The sequence below is a fragment of the Helobdella robusta genome, assembly GCF_000326865.2.
Source record: "Helobdella robusta unplaced genomic scaffold HELROscaffold_8, whole genome shotgun sequence".
Taxonomy (NCBI): Eukaryota; Metazoa; Annelida; class Clitellata; order Rhynchobdellida; family Glossiphoniidae; genus Helobdella; species Helobdella robusta.
The window spans coordinates 4,849,122-4,868,304 of record NW_008705459.1 but is presented as its reverse complement, the minus strand read 5'-3'; the positions used below and the strand labels follow the sequence as shown (position 1 = coordinate 4,868,304).

The window sequence follows — 19,183 nt, the reverse complement described above, 5'->3', positions numbered from 1 at the left end:
CTCATGTGGTGTGTTAGTTCATGAAGCGTGTTCGTTCACGGGATGTGTTTGTTCATAGAGTTTGTTTGTTCTTACGGTGTGTATGTCCATGGAGTTCGTTTGTTTACCAAGTAGGTTTGTTCGTGGGGTGTTTTTACTAAGGATGTGTTTGCATGTGGAAAGAGTTTATTCATGGAATGTGGTTTTGTAGAGTGTGTTGGTTCATGGAGTGTGGTTTTGTGGAGTGTGTTTATTCAAGGAGTGTGGTTTTGCGGAGTGTGTTTGTTCATGGGTGTGGTTTTGTGGAGTGTGTTTGTTCATTGGTGTGTTTTTTCATGGGGTGTGTTTGTTTGTGAGGTACTTTTGCCTAGGGTATATTTATAACTTGTGTTTCTACAATTTTCTTATTTTTGAAGCACATTAATATTTCTAATTTATTTGCAAATGATCAATTTTAATCTATTTTTATACAATTTAATTAATTTCCTTTAATTGTTTTTGCAATCGAAATATACATTTTAATATCTCGTCCTAACTTTTTCTTGCAAAATTTTAAAGCAATTAATTTATTTTCAGGGTACTTATATTTTTAATTTAATTTTTAAAAATAAACAAATCTATTTATTTCTACTTTCACTTTTTCTTCAAATTTAAATTAACTTTTAGCTTTTAAATATCAAATAGACTTCATAAAAATGTTTTTATTTTTTTTCAAAGATATCTTGGGCTATGAAGCGGCACAATGCTTATTTTTAAACAAACAATAAATATCCTGAAGATTGCTAACCGTTATATGAAGCTGACAAATGATCATCATCAATATTTTCGCTGTGTCTTTTTCTTTTTATTAACAACTTAGTTGACCTGAACTCTCAAATGCATCTGGAACATCCCATCAAACGTCATTGTCCATTCGTCCATTTCAAATATTGCTGCTGACTGAAAGGTTGATCATTGTATTACGTTATGAGATGTTGGTGGTTGATGGCTATGATACGAATGTTAGGACAGTGTGTTTGCACAATTTTTAAATTTTGTTCCTGATGTGATGGTGTTAATGTTGAAAATGCTGCTGATGTGTTGCCAAACGATTCAAAAACAGAAATGTAAACGTTTAATAAAAATTTAAAAAAATACATTAAGAAAAGTACAATGACCCTTTTTTTCGAGGTTTATATCAACAACTTCTATTTAGTCTCTTCATCTTTATCGCAGTGCTATTTTAATAAACGTCTGCTTATTTTCAAATTAAAATAATCATTGATCCATCACTGGGGTCACATCATCCTATTACATCACATTCACAACTCATGACATTAACTCGTCACATCAACTCGTCACATTCGTCATCAACCTTCCATCATTTCGTGTTAATGTCCTCAAAAACTTATCCATATTGGCAAATCTGCTTCCATGTTTATTGAAATTTTATTTAGAATTTCAGACCGAGTTGATTGAAGTATTGATATGTTTTTTAATCAACCACATCTGGAAAGCGTGCGTGAACTTTCTCTCTCTCTCTCTCTCTCTCTCTCTCTCTCTCTCTCTCTCTCTCTCGGATTGAAAAAAGGTTATATGAGAGGGCATGCAAAACTTCGAATTACCAAAAAAAATAACAACTGAATAAATTAAACTTAGGTAGGTTTATCAGTGGAAGATCCAGAGTGTGGAGTGGGGTGAGTGAGACATACACTCTCCACTAGACCATAAAAAAGAAAATAGAAAATATAGAACATTCTCTGTGAAAAAAAAAGGTTATCAACTTAAAATTTTGAAAAACTGGAATTAGCTAATAAAAGAAGTCGTCACTTTAGAGTTTTGAAAACCCTTCCATCACGGCAAAATTTTGGACACAGTGCCAAAATCAGGACTCGCCATTGGGGAATATTCGAGAATTTTTTTAATTGTAAAATATTTTCCGCTCGGTTTCTGTGTTGTTATTTTATGTTTATGTATTTATAAGTTCTATGTATGACGCATGCGTTGGTGATGTTAGTATTGTTGACGTGATGATGTTAGTGTTGTTGATGTGATGACATTAATGCTGTTGACGTGATGATGTTAGTGTTGTCGATGTGATGATGATGTTGTTGTAGTTGAGGTAATGTTAATGTTGTTGTTATAATAATGTTGATGTTGTTGTTGTAGTCGTTATTATGACATTGAGTTGTTAATGATTTTTGTGATTATGATGTTAGTGTTGTGGTGACGATGACATTGACGTTTGATTAAACCCAATACGTGGATGGTACGCTTGTGTCGATGCGTTGCTGTAGTTGTTTGTCGTTGTAAGTATCGTTGCGACGAATAGATTGATTGAGGAGTTGTTCTTAATGCTATTGATGTTGTGATGTTGTTGGTTTCTTCTAGCGTTGCTGTCATGTTAATGTAACACGGATGCTGTTTTATTGATATTTTTGCAATGTTATTACGCTCATCAAATTCTGACAGTTTTCTATTAGTCTCTGAACTACGTTAGGTCGGATTGATGGGCATTTATGAAAATATGCGCTTTATTGCTTCAACATATGTGAATGTCTATGCACCTATTTGTGTGTGTGTGTGTGTGTGTGTGTGTGTGTGTGTGTGTGTGTGTGTGTGTGTGTGTGTGTGTGTGTGTGTGTGTGTGTGGTGCCGATCATGTCTTGGTCTATAAAAAAAAATACACATTAATTAAAAATTACTCATCTGTGAATAAATCCTAACTCATGCATATATAGAACTTGCATGGGCTAAATACGTCAGAGTATAATTGAAGCATGGGTGGGAAATATATGAATGGTCCCTTTTTGTAATTTCTTTTCTCATATATATGTGTAACACACACAGATGGCCCGGCAACTCCTTAATTGTAACGAATTATTAGACATAGTAATTCTGTTTCGGTTTTTTTTCTTCAAAGTTTACCTAGCTTTTAACTTCAGCATGAACTGTGAGTGCAGTTATCAGTTATCTTTAACGATATCTTCTAACTCCAAAATATCAGTAAAAAGTTTTGTGTTAAAAGTTTTTAAATCTTCAATAACGAAATTTGAACATTAACATTTTTGTTTTAGTGGGAGTTTTGCTAGATTTTTATTTCAATTGTTAGAGGGCAAAAAAACTTTTTAAAAACACCTGAAAAAGCTGAATTAATCGAAATAAGAGCTGGCAATTGTACATACAAAATATTTATTTATAGAAATGTAAACATTATTTTGGAGTCATGTTTAAATGGCGTTTAAAATATAAATTCTCGATAATTTCTCAGTTTCTTTTTATAGTTATGTACGTTAAACAGATAAATTCGTATTAATTAATCGCTCTGTATATAAATATGTAGTTATTCGAATCCGGGATCAATGTTGTTTTTTTGATTGCTGGGTGTTCTTCATCCATTCGTCAGGAAGCAGATAAAAATTGTAGACCAACAAAATGAGGTGAGTGTCGTTTTTTGCCTGATGATAAGACACTTGGATACTTTTGTAGTCGGCTCATGTTCATCGTTAAAAAAATTATTTATGGATGAAAATTGTTTTCATCGATGCGTCATTCATTTATAATGATTTCTATAAAATATAATAATAAATTGACAAAAAGATTGATGATAATGTCAACAAAGAGCAGCAAAGAAGAATTGAATATCATTATTAAAACATCAGATGTGCAAATTTTTACATGACGATTCCAAAAGTGATTTTAAAAATGTTAAATAGAGTAAAAAAATTGTTGAGTTACACGTTTTTAATTAAACAAGATTTTCACTAGGGCATATGGTTGTAAGACAGATATATCATAGATATACCAGTGATAGCGTTTCTGAGCATCTATCCGTCATGTCTTTGGCAAAATATTTTACATTTTTTTGTGCCGTCTGCCATGTGTGTGTGTGTGTGTCTGTGTGTGTGTGTGTATGTGTGTGTGTGTGTGTGTGTGTGCGCTTGGCAATAAAAATAGGATGCTCTATCTAGGAACCGTTATGAAGGATTGCTCGTGTCACGCGTCTGCTGTGACTTTCGCGATGATATTTACGTTGTTGTTTATGTTGTTGTTATTTATGTTTTGTTGATGGTCGTATTTTAGTTGTTTATTTTGTTGAAGTTGTTTATGGTTTTGTTTATGTTGTCGTTGTTTATGTTGTAGTTTTTAATTCATTGTTTTTTATCATGTTTATGTCGTTGTTTTTTTATTGTTGTTTTTCCACATCTTCTTGTTTATGTGTTGTTGCTCAAGTTTGTGTTGTGTGTGATGTTGTAATGCGGCATTTAGGGCAGCATTTATTCATTTGATGTGAAGTTGTTATGTCTTTTTTTGTTAAACCTTTTGATATTTCGTTGTTGTTGTTGCTGCTGTTGTTGTTTGTATGGTTGTTTGTTGTTGTTGTTGTAATTGTTGTTGTGTTGTTGTTGTTGTTAACAAGTCGATGTGTTACTGTGTTGCTGGGTTGTTAATGTCTTTTGTGTTGATATATTGGTGCGGTGTTGTGTTGTTATTTTGCTTACTCCTGGTGCTTGCTTGCTGCGAAGTAGGTTCCTATGAAATTCAAGTCATTTATCAATGTCTGAGACTGAACGATTCAATGAATAATGAACATGATCCGAATTTGAAAAAAGTTTCGAATACACAACTGAAAATTTAAAAAAAAATTCATTTAAATTTATTAAAAAAAAGTTTCAAGCATATTTTCGTTTGACGTCATAGGTGTTAGGAATGTATGGCGTGACGTACCCGGGAAATAATAGTTCAATTAACAATCGCATGAGCAAACAACATGAAGGGAATCTGTGGGTGCAAGTCGGAACACGCACACAACCTCTCATTGTTTGTTCGTTCGTTCGTTTGTGTGCTACTTCATAAAAAGTGCATGCAAACAAATCATATCAGCTCTTCAAAAATTTGTGTTTTTTTCAATTTCCCTCCATATTTTGATATAAAACATCAAATTATTTAAATAAGTTTCTATCACAACTTAGTTTTTAAAATCATTTTACTGCATGTTTTTTAAATTATTTTTTCACGTGACCCCATTGCAAATTATTTTGAGTTTTTAACATTCGATCACTTTTACAAGTCGATAGCATGCAATTAACTCCAAGCATGGAATGCAGTGTAGACATTGACTTTTAATAGAGTTAGACGCAAAAAATATGACTTTATATGCACAAATATGTTTTTACATGCAATTATATATATATACATATATATATATGAATATATATATTTATCTATTTATTTATATTACATAGTTTTATTAAATTTATTTTGTGTGGGTTAATTGCAAAACATCAACAACAACAACAATAACAACAACAACATCAAAAACATCAACAACAACAACAATAACAACAATAATATTAATAACAAAGCCAGCTTCGTCAATCACTCAAGTAGGAAGTGATTCCCGCCGTCAGGAGCACATGTCGTCAGACTTCCTTAATATGGAGAGTTTTTATTTTTTCATGGGTGCGCTCACTTTTCAATCATTCTCCGACCTTCAACATTTGCCCATCTATCTATCTATCCATTTGCCCATCTATCTATCTATTTATCCATCTATTCATTTGCCCATCTATCTATCCTTTCATCCATCTATCTATCTATTTGCCCATCTATCCATTTGCCCATCCATCTATCCATTTATCCATCTATTCATTTACCCATCTATCTATTCATTCATCCATCTATCCATTTGTCCATCCATCTTCATCCATCCATTCGTCAAACAGCCATCATAAACTTTAACATTCCTAAACATACATCAAACAAATTAAAAATTTTAAATTAGTTTAACTTTTTAGATTTTTTTTTGTTGACCGGCTAAAGTTGCGGCGATCCTTCCTACAGACTGACAACTTTTTGCAATATTTGTGAAATTGCTTATCCACATTTAAAAAAATTTTTTGTGTTAGGATTTTTTTTGTCAAGTTGAGTTGGATTATTTATAAATAAAGATTTAAATAAAGAAATTAATGAGCTAATTAATTATATTCTACCAAAATTATTGTTTCACTAATCATTCATGATTGTTAAAACCTGGTTCGTTTGTTCAGGCTCTGAAAATCAATTTGTGCACTTCGCAGACTCACATAATTACAAAATGAAAAATACAATTTCAACTATAATACTGTTTGTAATTTCGACGACTACTTTGATGACACTGACGAACGACTATGATGGCACACAACAATGATGATAATAATAGTAACGATGATGAGTGAATGATGTTGTTGATGATGTTACGATGATGATGTGGTTGATGATTGTAGCCTGGTATCTTGTGAGATTAATGATGACGCTGTTAATACAAAAATATTGCCAACCAGCCGTGCCCATCATAACACAACAACACAAAAAACACCCGACACATTCACTCATAACTACAAATATTTTACGTCAAATATTTTACAGTCAAATAAACTGTTCCCAAAATAAATGCATTCATACTAATAATATTCACTCACAAAATAAAAATTAAACCAAATCAAAAACATCTACAAATAAATAAATTTCCACATATTTTCAGGACGAAAGAAGCCAAGTTCTGACCACAACAGGTCTGGTCATAGCGGTCAGTTGTCTGTTTTTTGCTTGCATCATCATGTTTTAATAACGTTGCTACTGAGTTTAAAATAACTCTTTTTTTTATATTTGATACATTTGAAACTATTCAAAAAATCGTTTTTTAAATGAAATCGTTTCAAATATAAATCAAATTTTGAGCAAGGTGTGTAATACATGATCCGACAAAAAATAAACTTAACGTGCAATCACCTTCGCTGGCTGGTTTGCAAAACTGTGGGCATGTCTCTGCGAAGAAAAATTTTTTTTCAACTATGATTGAAAATATTTTACTTCAAAAAGAAAATATCTTCGATGAAATATTATCAATTCTCTAGTTCACTTAATTGCTCGTATAATCATAAAAAATTTCATTTTTTAATCTTTAATGATTTAATTTTTCAACAAGCTTTCCGTCATTTATACACTGTTGAATTGCTGTCTTAAATAAAAAGTTGTTGGCATATATTTGAAATTTTTTTAAATTAATTAATTAATTAACAGATCATCAATTTATTAAAACGTGTGTTTTTAATTCATCAACGTTTTAAAATTTTATTAGTTTAGTTACTGGCAAACTATCCATCCATTCATCCATCCATTTGTTTCAATATTGGTTAACAGTTTATAAATCTTATGTTTAATTTTCAATGTAATCATTCATAAATTCATCCACCTATCCGGCCATTCATGCACTCATTCATTCAGCCATGCATTTACTATCTATCCATCCATTTATTTGTTTATTTGTCCATTCCATTCATTCATCTATCAAATCTTCATTCATTCACCTACCCATCTATCCATCTATTTAACCATCCATCCCTCCATCCCTCGACCAGGAATGGTACGATGAAAGACTAACATGGGACCCGCAATTATTCGGAAATCTAAGCGAGATCATCATCAAAGCTGACAAAATTTGGTTACCAGAATTGGCTGTAATGAACGGGTCAGTGCAAATGTTTAGTCATGTGTGTGTGTGTGTGCGTGTGTGTGTGTGTGTGTGTGTGTGTGGTGTGTGTGCGTGTGGGAATGTTTGTGTGAGGTTTAATAACATGAGAAAAAGTGATTATTGGAAGACATGCGTTTGCGTTGAAACGTGAAATATGCACTCGTCTGGATATTCAATCTAGCCAGACAGTGTTTGTAATAATTCGTGTTTATGTATAAGTCTTGATATCCAGATAGATAGGTTTTGTTTGTGCGAACTGGGAAGATGTACACACTGATGCGTGAGTGTTCGCGTTAATGTGTGGTTGCATAAGGAAGGGTGTTTGTTCAGTTTTTGGGTTAATCGTTACGTGTCTACATTGTTCTTTTTTAATCTTGTCAAGCTGTGCGCATTGGGAAATTTAACATAAATTTTTGTGGAATTCTTCCAAGTAGGAAAGTATTTCGTAGAAAAGAATGCATATTGTTGAAAATAGAGTTTATCTCTAAAAAGTATTTTCACTGTTTTGTTATTATGTCTTTATTGCAGATAAACAAATTTAAAAAAGTCTTTTTTTTTATTACTTGAATTTTTTATTTCAAATTTATTTTTACAATTCAAGATATGCTGGAAACATTTAGAAATAAATTCAACAAACTGTAATATTTATGCTAAAGTCGAGGTAAGAAGGTTTACTATAATAGATAGTTATCAGTTATCAGCTAACTTAACAGTCCAACTGATTTTTATCTCTTATTCAAGTTATTAAGAAAATTATTGAAAATAATCACCAAACAATTATTCTCAATAATAAATCATTTTCCAATCGCTAATATTTTACGAAACATCCTTCTTTGCTTATTATCGTTTTGCATGTTTTTTAGTGTAACTTATGTTTTTAAAAATCCAATTGTTATGACATCAGTTGTTACATAATTTGAATGAAAACAATTTTATTCTAAGCAAAAAACTAGCAGAGCAGCGTCAATCTGAGTCTAGTGAAGATATGTAATGAAGGCAAGATGAAAGTGAAAGAGTGAATGAATGGTGTTTTTGCCGAATGTGCAATCTCGATTGGATCTTCGTTATGTTATGACTGCCAGTTGAGAATGTCCCAAATAAATTATGACTGCCATCCACTCAGCGATCAATTCCGGAAAACCAGTTTCTCTATTTTTCACTTTTTGTTTCTTTCAAACAAAATAAAATGGCCTAAATAAAATCAATAAGGAATGTTAAGCAAGCAAAAAAATTACAAAACAATTTGAGAATAGTTCAATTTTACACCTAAAATATTTTGAACTGTACGACACTGGTATAAACATTTATCAATTTCAAATGAAACAAGGTAAGTTCCAGCTTTCAGGCTCCTAACCATACAATTTTTAAAATATTTCATTTTTTTTCTTCGGCACCACCAAAAGATTTGGATTATGGTTAAATCTGTTTTTTTTCTTTTTCCACGAAATAGCTGATAAACTCGTTGCAACTTGAACATTATACGATCAGATCACGTTTATTTAATTCATTCATTAATATTAATTCTTTGAAATATATTAAAAAAGTTAATTATTTTTTAGTACTCAAACAAACGCTACACCTATGGGGACAAAATTTTTGAAGCCTTCGTCTGCTTTCATCACAATTCAATTTGAATAAAGATTTATTTTTAAAGTTAGTTCATTCTCAAAAGCTATTAATATTAATAAAAATTTCAAAAGTATTATTTTCATGAATTTTTTCTTTAATTTTCTTAAAAAGTTTAAAAAGCGCGCGCAACGACAGATGCAACAGTTGATGACAACCTGGCAACAGGATGTTGATGCGTGGCAGTGCACGTGCGTGTTGCAGATACAAATGAGGAACAATAGTTGTGAACTTCGTTGATTACGAGTAAATAAACGACGTGTTGTTGCAACGGCCTACGCGACAGACGACACTTAATTACAACACCAGGCAGACCATCACGAAATGATGTATCAAAAAGTCACGCTTCTAATATTTCACGCATTGCGCAGCACGGAAAATCTGTTTTTTTTTTTTGTCAGCGATGTATAATTAAACATTTATAAAGAAACTGCCAAGATTTTTCGAAAAAACTGCAAATTTTCAGCTTTTCCTAGTTTAGCTTCCAACTTTTTGTAAAAAAAAAACAACAAAAATTTGACAATGAATATACATTGGTAATTAAAAAAGTTTTGACTGTCTTTATTGCAATAATTTCAATGGCAACAATGTAATGTCAATATTTCGTCCATAAGCTGAATCGTAAAATTTTTACATCCAGCCGTCAAGAAGCAAGTAAGCAAGCATCGTTCATTATTCCAGCTATCACTGAAAATTAAAAACAATTTTTTTTGGCAAAAATTGTCACTCAGAAATATGAAAAATTCGTCTTTGTAAGCTAAAAAGTAATGTTTTCTAAATTGAATAAAAGTTTCGGTGCTGCTGAATGTCAACGCAAGGATGAAAGTTATGAAAGTTATTTTGAATTACAAGACTCTCACAGCAAATTAATACTAAATTTTACTATTTCAAATAAATTATTAACATTGCTACCTGACAAATTTGATTTTTTAAATGTTCACGAACTTCGAGTTGAGAAATTTAAATATGGTAGAAATGATGGTAAAAATACAATTTATAAAAAAAACATGTTGGCAATCAAATTTAGAGCCATGTTTTACAAAATGTAGCTAACATTTGATGTGACGTGATAAACCCTTAACATTTCTGAGAACAATTCCGTCTCCTTACAAATATTTTTTTGACAAAAATCTATTCAATTTAAGTGCCATGGGAAATCACATTTTACCATTGGTCCTATGCTGGCTACATCTTGTTGTCGTGTCTTGAATGTTAAAAAAATGGACATGCGTGTGTGTGTGGTGTGTGTGTGTGTGTGTGTGTGTGTGTGGTATTTGTGGGGTGTGTGTGGGCTTGTGTGTGTGTGTGTGTGTGTGTGTGTGTGTGTGTGTGTGTGTGTGTGGGCGTGTATGTGTACATGTATTTGTGTGATCAAATAAGGAAAACGAAGTTAAATTGAAGTGCTCGTTATTCTTCCTCATAAGAGATATTACAGTGAAGAAATAAACGTCCAGCAGTTACATACGTGAATATTTTTGTTTGACAACGACAATTTACATTTCACGGGCAGATGCGATCGTTGAAGGGATAGATAGGGCTGACAGACAGGAAAGACAACGTACTTTCTTACATCTGACTGCTCGATTATAGATAAATTTTCTCAGCGTTAAACCTTTTTTAAGATTTTGCAATTTTTTTGGAATTAATTTCTATTTAAACAATCTTGTTTTAAATCATAATTTTAATTGAATATTTAAAATGTTTAAAAAATGTTGGAAACTGTAGAAAATGTTTGCCCCATATATGATGTTAAAATTACACATTTTATAAATTTATAGAATTTTGTTTGGAAGCAGCTTTTAAAAGTTGTCTTTGTCAACTTCTTATCACTCATGTTTGCAGTCGTAATGAAAGATAAGAAAAAATATCTGAAGAAAGAACAATACTTTAATAAATGTTCGGTTATTAGTGCACTTTTGCTTATTTCACAAGATTGATATTGTCTCTGGATGCATGTCCAAGATAACATTAAAAGTAAGGACTCTTTTATGGAAAAATACGTGTGCGGAGATTTCACCATTAATCTAATCCATCTGGAAGACAGAGATAATTGTTGATGACTTGCTGCTAATGCATGGCGGCCAGCCAGCGGGGAATTTTTGACGGTTTAATGACTTTGCGTTTTTTATTTAATTTCGTTTTCTATTTGATTTTGTTCAATGATAAACAAAATTTTATATTTACATTTTTAGTTTCCAGGTTCATATTTCTATTTTTGATTTTTTTAAACTTTGAAAATAAATAAAACCAATGATTGTAGAGGGTTGGTTGCAGCGTGCATCTAGCAGTCTACCAAGTTTAAATAGTAGTAACCGTTAACAAAATTGGTCACTCTTTAACTTATACAAAAATATTTACATATGTAAAATATTATAATCTTTTTAATAATGCCAACAATTCATAAATTTTTCACTGTCGCTTACGTGCAACGACGTAGCTTTTGGCTTGGTTGATTTGTTCATTAACTTAGTTAATTAATTGCTTCCCTTAGTTCTATCAATCCATTGTAAAAATTTCATATAAATATTCAAACCTTTGTCAAAAATAAATGATGAACTTTACAAATAATTTTTTTAAATATTTATTTATTCTACATGTTGTTGGTTTAAACTTCGTTTTTAATTCTAAGTACAGTTTCAGATTTCAAGTCTCGTCCATAATGTTTGACATTTTTTAATTCTAACCATTAAGATAATGCGTGGTACGCTGTTTCTAGGGGCTAGGTATTGCGACAATTTATTTATTTCTCGGAGACCAAAATTTTTTAAACTAAGGGTAGTCTTGAAAATAATCTCAAGACGTATGAAGCTAATACTTTTATATTTAAATTTAAGTTGCCCATGGCAACCAATTTCAACATAGCTTCTCTTCTTGACTATAAAAAATTTACTGTTAAAAAGTAATGAGTGTTCTGAGTTGAATTCTATATAATATTATATATATGCGTGATATATAAATACATTTTTTTTCTAATTTTTATTTTTTGCATAGCAAATTCATTCAAACTTCAAAAGTAGAAATACGCACCCAACAAAATTTAAGTAAACCAAAACTCCAAGCACATAATCAAACCTTAAACCGTCACTGGATGTATCAATAGATGAAATCTTCCCCATCGAAAGTGTAATAGTGAGATAGTCCATAAAACTTACTTAGTTATTTAATAATGAACATTTCAAAATTGAATATTTTTGATTTGACTTTTTTTTAGTTGTATTTACTTATTGCTGAATTGTAATGTAAAAAAATGCACTCGCTGATTTCGTGTACAATTGAAAGTTTAAGACTGATTATGAACAGCGACTTATTTTGATATTTAACGATTGAAATTTTCATTAAAATGCTTGTACGATATACGCTGAGTTTTTTTCGAATTCTCATTTTAAAGGCTTTGCTAGTGTTTGTAAATATCTCTATGTAGGCTTTAATTAAAAGATGAGATTAACCAGCAAACAGTTAAATTGATGGCATTTGAAAAGTTGCGAACTATAAAAACTTTTAAAAATATCTGAATTTTATTTTTTTTAATCCAAATACTTATTAAGATTATTTTTATTAGTTTAACATAAACCTATTTATATAAGAATGCTATTTCTTATTCACATGAACTTTACATAAGCATCGGATTCTCGAATTACAAGTATGATTGCTTATCTTCTTCATAAGTAGCAGCAGTAAAAATTATAAAGCAAAGTTTGAATAAATATTTATATTTTGTCAAATCTAAAAATGCCAACAGAGCAGAAGAGTTGATGCCGGATTTTGAGCGGATTCGAATCCTGCTGCAGTACGACGGCAAGTTGCACTGGGAGCCTGGTGGCATCTTCAAGACGACGTGTGACATCGACATTGCCTTCTTCCCATTTGACGCCCAGCACTGCCCACTGGTCATCGGCGCCTACTCCTACTACAGCAACAGGATGAACATCACCAACGCGTCCAACGTCGTCTCCTCGCACAACTTCCGAGTGAATGGCGAGTGGCAGGTTTACGACACGGAAGCAAACTGGAACATCACCAAATTGGATGGATCACTTGACGACTGGCTAGGTTCATTGTTCTTCGCTTTCAACATTAATAATATAATTTCACTAACCATGAAATTTTAAAATATTTTTATTTTAGGAATTTTGAATTTAGTTGTTCAATACCACCTAAAAGATCGAAAAAATAAGATTTCAATTCAATGTTAAGCTCAGTGATAGCTATACATACCCTTGAAAGAAAATTCAAATACTGTGTTGTTACTGTTGTAGAGACTTTGTTGCAAATGTAAATAATCTCTTCTACCAAATGCTTTTATCATAATAAATAATAGAACGTTTCGCGTCAATAGAATGTTCCGATTTATAATATAAGACTGAATGATGGTGATTTTTTTACTGATAGTAATTTTTGTTACCACATCCAACTTTACTGCAGCGTTACATAAAAATTCCTCCAGGATATTCGCACGTTGTTTTCACGCTGCATTTAAAAAGAAGGTACAAGTTCTACATCATGAACATTGTCCTTCCGTGCGTCATGCTCTCCGTTCTCATCATGATCGATTTCTGTTTGCCTCCAGAAGCTGGAGAGAAGATAGCCTTGGGCATCTCAGTCCTGCTGGCATTCACTGTCTTCCTGCTCATGATCGCTGATAACATTCCGAGGACATCATCGGCCATTCCTCTCATCGGTTAGTTCGCCGCCATTTTTCAACTTCAACATTGTTCCAACCGGAACAAATTTTGTTTTTCACGTTCAAAAATATCGTCTGCGACCCGTTTTTGCATGCTAATATAAGATTTTAAATAATTATTAGCACATTCAGATTAATTAAATTTTCATATCTTCAAATTTTTCAAAATTTTAAAGCATGTGTATTGTATGATTTTTGGTAAAAAAAATTTATTGAACAAGACTAGGTTAATAAAAAGGAACGTCCTTAACAACAGTTATGTCCCCAAACGCGCGAAAACAATTTTAAAAAAAAAAAAAAACGCTTGAATCTCATAAAAATAAAATCCCGAGACTGAGTTTTTTGGCGAGCAAATTAGTTTTTCATACATGCACATCCCTACCATCTCCAGACACTTCCTTTTTTATTTACAGACGTCGTACGCACACCCACTTAGCATGCGATTTGTTTATGGAAACTCACCGAGTGCTTTCTTCTTATTAGCATTTGTATTCGTTGATTTAGCATGGGGATGGGGCTTGCTGTAGAAATACTGTCACGAAACAATGTTATAGGAAGGCATAAATTGATTTTTATCTTCACTTAATAATGAACGAATATGATATTTTCATCAGAGACTCGTGACCAAGAATAATTTTTTAAAAATTTGAAATGCAATTGGTATTTATGAAAAAAAGTTGTTTGTTATATTTATTAATTATTTATTTATTATTGTATGTTTTTTTATTTAATTATTCCCAGAAATAAACTTTAAAAAATGACCAATTAAACAAATAAATTAATTCTTGCAGTGACCTACCTGATGTCGACCATGTCACTTGGCACCATCTCCATCTGCATGACGGTCCTCATACTGAACATGCACCACAGGGGTCTCAGAGGTTACGGAGTACCTTACTGGCTGGGAAAGATTTGCTTTAGTTATATCGCTAAATTCGTTTTCATCGAGACACCATATTGCGATTGGCCTTACTACACGACAAATCGATATAAACCCCAAGAGAAAAGATTGAAAATTTCAAGAAATAATTCGAAAAATTACGAAGTTGAAGGTTTCGACAAAAAAATTAACACTTCTGAAAGGAACAACAAATTGATGGAGAGCAAATTTCGAAACAGAAAAACATGCCGAGATTTGCTTAACGAAGAGATGAAATTTCAAAGCAAACAACCTATGCCCTTGGAGAGTGTTTCTTTGTGTAAATCAACTGCGAAGGAATGTTCAACAGAATCTAATCTTTTAAAATATGATTCGGAGAACTTCCAAAATAAAAATTTGATAAATTCTAGTAAGTATCTAATTAAAAATTTTAACGGAAATAAAGTGAATAAACAAGTCCCAAATTTTTCATCGCAAAATTCTCAAAATTATGAAAACGAGGTGATATGGAAGAAACATAGTGACTGCACCAACTTGACATCATTCATAGATCCATTATCAAAATTATCCGCCCGCAATTTGTCCTCATCTTTTAAAAATTATTCCTCCGCGAAGAGAGAGTGTAGAACAGCTAACAACTCGTTGGATAATGCAGATGGAAACTTCATCAGCAGTCCCCAACAGTCAGACTTGAATAATTTTGGTAACTGGGAATTTTCATGTAGCACAACAAAACAGGGTACAAACTCGCTCAAGTTTTCTTCTGATTATTTTCCTTGGTCGACGTGGAACGCAGGCATCAACCCAAACCTAACTCTGGAAGATGAAACAAACGCAGTTGCTATGAATGTCAATTTCAAAAAGTCTAAACCCAACAGGATTTCAAACTGCAAAATATCAAGAAAAATTAAATCTAACTCTATAAATCAATCAATTTTGGAATTGAATCAAAGTGTGTTGATCGATAAAAGAAGCTGTGAAAACAAGGAAGGTTCTGCTCATTTACACTCGAACCGTGCCAACCCAACAAAAACCATTTCTTCGGAAACAAGTAAAAAAGATCTTTCACATAATAAAATTTCGCCTGATAACCTAACGAAGCGACCGACGTATAACATGCACAACATCCACGCGGCAGACATGAAACAACTGAACGTTGAATGTTTCAACAATAAAAATGAAAAGCTCTTGCAGCGTTTCGACTGTTTGGATCGCCACATTTCAAGCAGGCTGCTGAGGAGATTGCATCCAACGAACAAATGTCGAACAATTCCTCAAGGTAAACGTGAAGACAAGTCTAATAATGGAAGTTTTGACGAGCCAAGAAACAAGGTCACAGATGAACACCAGAACAGCTCTGCCGACGAATGTGATAACGAAACAGTTAACGAAAGAGACGTTCAGTCAGATGAAGAGAGCAAACCGAGTTTAAAACGAAACAGCATCAAAGAATGGCGGGAGCTAGCGAGGGTACTCGATAGATTTTTCTTCTGGATACTTTTTAGTTTGATGGCATTCTCTTCCTTTTTGATACTACTGTTCCCGAAGTACACAGGTAATGAGGTCAATCTACACGACTCCATGTGATTCTTATTGAATTGTTCGAAGTACACAGGTAATGAGGTCAATCTACACGACTCAATGTGATTCTTATTGAATTCTTCGAAGTACACAGGTAATGAGGTCAATCTACACGACTCCATGTGATTCTTATTGAATTGTTCGAAGTACATAGGTAATGAGGTCAATCTACACGACTCCATGTGATTCTTATTGAATTGTTATTTGAAGAAACTAATTGTGAATTGTATTAGCACAAATTTTACTCAAGAAACTTTTTTACAGTTTTTACAATGATTTTATCAACAGAGGTAAAAGTGTTAATGTTAATGGTGAACTTCAAATATCTTTTCTATTGAAAATTGTAAAAAAAAAGTTATAAACATATCATATAAAAATTTCAATAATTCGTTTAAAAAAAATTAGTTTATCGAAAAATTTCAATAAGCCGAAGTCATCCATTGGCGATAGAGACAAATACGGAATTTTATAATTTGCTTGCACATTTTTTTAATTGGCCACGGAATTTTTCATACCTAAGTGTGTTTGTTGAAGCACTTGAATATATTAAACGATATTTTGCATTAGCATTCGTGTGAATTGAACGGGTGTGCAGAAAACACCTGGCTTTTGGCATTCTGTCCGGAGGAATATGTTTGCAACAAATGCATTGAAATAACTTTGAATGAAAATGAATATGAATAGGAGCGGAGAAAAATTAGTTGCTGATATGGTCGATCGATCAGTTTGCTGTTGACGCAGTTGAATGAATGATGACAGGAAAGGGAAATAATGAAGATGATGAACGGCCAACAAGCGCACATGGCGGGATATTTTAAATATAGACTACCACTACTCTTGAAGAAACGCGTAGTCAAGTCAGTGAACCGACAGCCGATGAATAGAAGATAATTTAAGAAAAACGTGCTGAGCCGGAATAAGGTTCAGCAAATGTTGAACGCATATAATGATGGATGGCTACAGACGACGCTCCAATCGTAGATGAATTGTGAGTTGCAGTAAATTAAAAATTAATATAATTATTAAATGTAAAATACACTAAAAATTTGAATATAGATTACATATAATTTTATTCAACTTTAAAACTCTACTTTCGTTGATTTCAATATGCAAAGACTTCCACACATTCTCTAAATGTCCGACAGCATCATATACTTTGCTAATGATTTCGTTATTCTTACTACGATAATCCTTTTTACCAACTGACTTATAACATTGTTTAGCATCTGTGACCGCTTCTGAAATCTGTCATCTCTGAAAGAACGTGTCAGACATAATAAAATAAAAAAATGAAATTTAAATCCATGATTTATTACCATAAATAGCACATCAAAGTTAAACAATAAATGAAATCTGTCATCGTGTGCTTGTCGTGAGATGGCGTATGACGAAATATTCAACCTGTGTGTGACTGTGTGTGTGTGTGTGTGTACGTATGTGTAAATGTGCGTGTGTGACTGTATGTGTGCGTGTTTATGTGAGTCTACGTGTGAGTGAATCAGAAAAATCCATCATTCATCATATTTATTCGATTTGAAATTATATTGGAACTAGGCAAATGTTTATCTGCAAGTCTGTGGACAGAAAGTGGTGTGACGTCGAGACATTTCAAACAATATCATCATACATGAACAGCATTAAAAAGCAGACAAATGAATGATTGTTTGCTATTTAATTTAATTAAATAAAATGAAATAAATTTAAATGAAAATCGGCAAAACAAAAACGTGTACAAAATAAATAATTCAACCAGGAACAACTCGACACGATCATTAAATTAAATCTATTAACATCTTGAATTTAATTCATCCAATAATATTCCGTTTCACTCATTATTTCGAAACAATAAAAATTAACGTCCATTAAAAAGGTTTACATAGACATACCTAAATATGAAAAATATTCTTAGGCAAATATATATATATATATATACATATATATATATATAAAACCTATCATCATAATCTATTTAATGTATATACTATATATATATATATATATATATATATATATATATATATATATATATCAATACGAGAATGTCAGCACAACAATAGTGGCAAAACAAACAAACATACAAACGACCAAAAAATAAGGAGGAGGAGCTACTATGAAGCGAGGCACTTTGAAATCATTGAAAACTTTTTGAAAAGCTGATTAAAATATACAAGCGATACCTACCGTTGACAACATTTAAAGGAAAAAAAATTACGAAATAAAAACGATGAATCCAAATGAACGACGACGTATCACTCATTGAGTTTGGAGACCACAATCAGTTGATATGCATGCAAGGACATCTGCGTCAATAAAACGTGACCCTTGTGATGTGAGGAATAGAATAAAATGTCCGAAATATCATATAAAATGTAACTTTCCGTCAAACAAGGCACAGCTTTCATGGGCTGAAAAATTAAACATAATTCGAGGGCAGGTACAAAAACACATGAAAGCGGTCAGTCGTTACGTTACTGAGTTTGTTGAACTTTTTGAAATTGAAAAAATCGAAATTCTAAAAAAGTTGATAAGTTACAAAAAAAAATTAATAAATAAATTAATAAAAATGAAATAGATAAAAACAGATAAATAAAAAAAAAAAATAAAAAAAACATGATCACATATAAACGCATCACCTGAAGTGTCAATCTCATCTTCAAAAGGGCATTGGACCGTGCTGGTCGTCCGTCACGAAAACGCGCATCAATTACAATAGAATACAGCGGTACGTTCATTATCTCGGAAGGACACCATTAAACAATGCAATGCAAGTTAGTCATTCATTTCATTTATTTGCATACTTCATCCATTCGTACATAAATGATACATTTTTTTATTATATATTTATTGATATATATATATATATATAGTTTATAATATTATATATGCAAATTTCATTGAAATTGTTTGCCCATTTTGCATTAATTAACTTCTTTATAAGACATTC

The 19,183-nt window shown here is 32.0% G+C and overlaps 2 protein-coding genes across 2 annotated transcripts in view; both read left to right on the top strand.

The window, feature by feature from the left end:
- HELRODRAFT_70180 (hypothetical protein) overlaps positions 1-16,245 on the top strand; it is a gene marked incomplete at both ends in the record, with an annotated part of 21,916 nt that extends 5,671 nt beyond the window's left edge. The window contains 6 exons of the mRNA XM_009031853.1: positions 6,482-6,526; positions 7,359-7,496; positions 12,865-13,147; positions 13,542-13,775; positions 14,570-14,975; positions 16,101-16,245. Coding sequence (XP_009030101.1) covers positions 6,482-6,526; positions 7,359-7,496; positions 12,865-13,147; positions 13,542-13,775; positions 14,570-14,975; positions 16,101-16,245 — 1,251 coding nt within the window. The remainder of the gene's footprint in view (positions 1-6,481; positions 6,527-7,358; positions 7,497-12,864; positions 13,148-13,541; positions 13,776-14,569; positions 14,976-16,100) is intronic.
- Positions 16,246-18,523: 2,278 nt separating this feature from the next.
- The window catches only part of HELRODRAFT_165812 (hypothetical protein), a gene marked incomplete at both ends in the record, with an annotated part of 1,749 nt that continues 1,089 nt past the window's right edge, over positions 18,524-19,183 (top strand). The window contains 2 exons of the mRNA XM_009032305.1: positions 18,524-18,694; positions 18,900-19,007. Coding sequence (XP_009030553.1) covers positions 18,524-18,694; positions 18,900-19,007 — 279 coding nt within the window. The remainder of the gene's footprint in view (positions 18,695-18,899; positions 19,008-19,183) is intronic.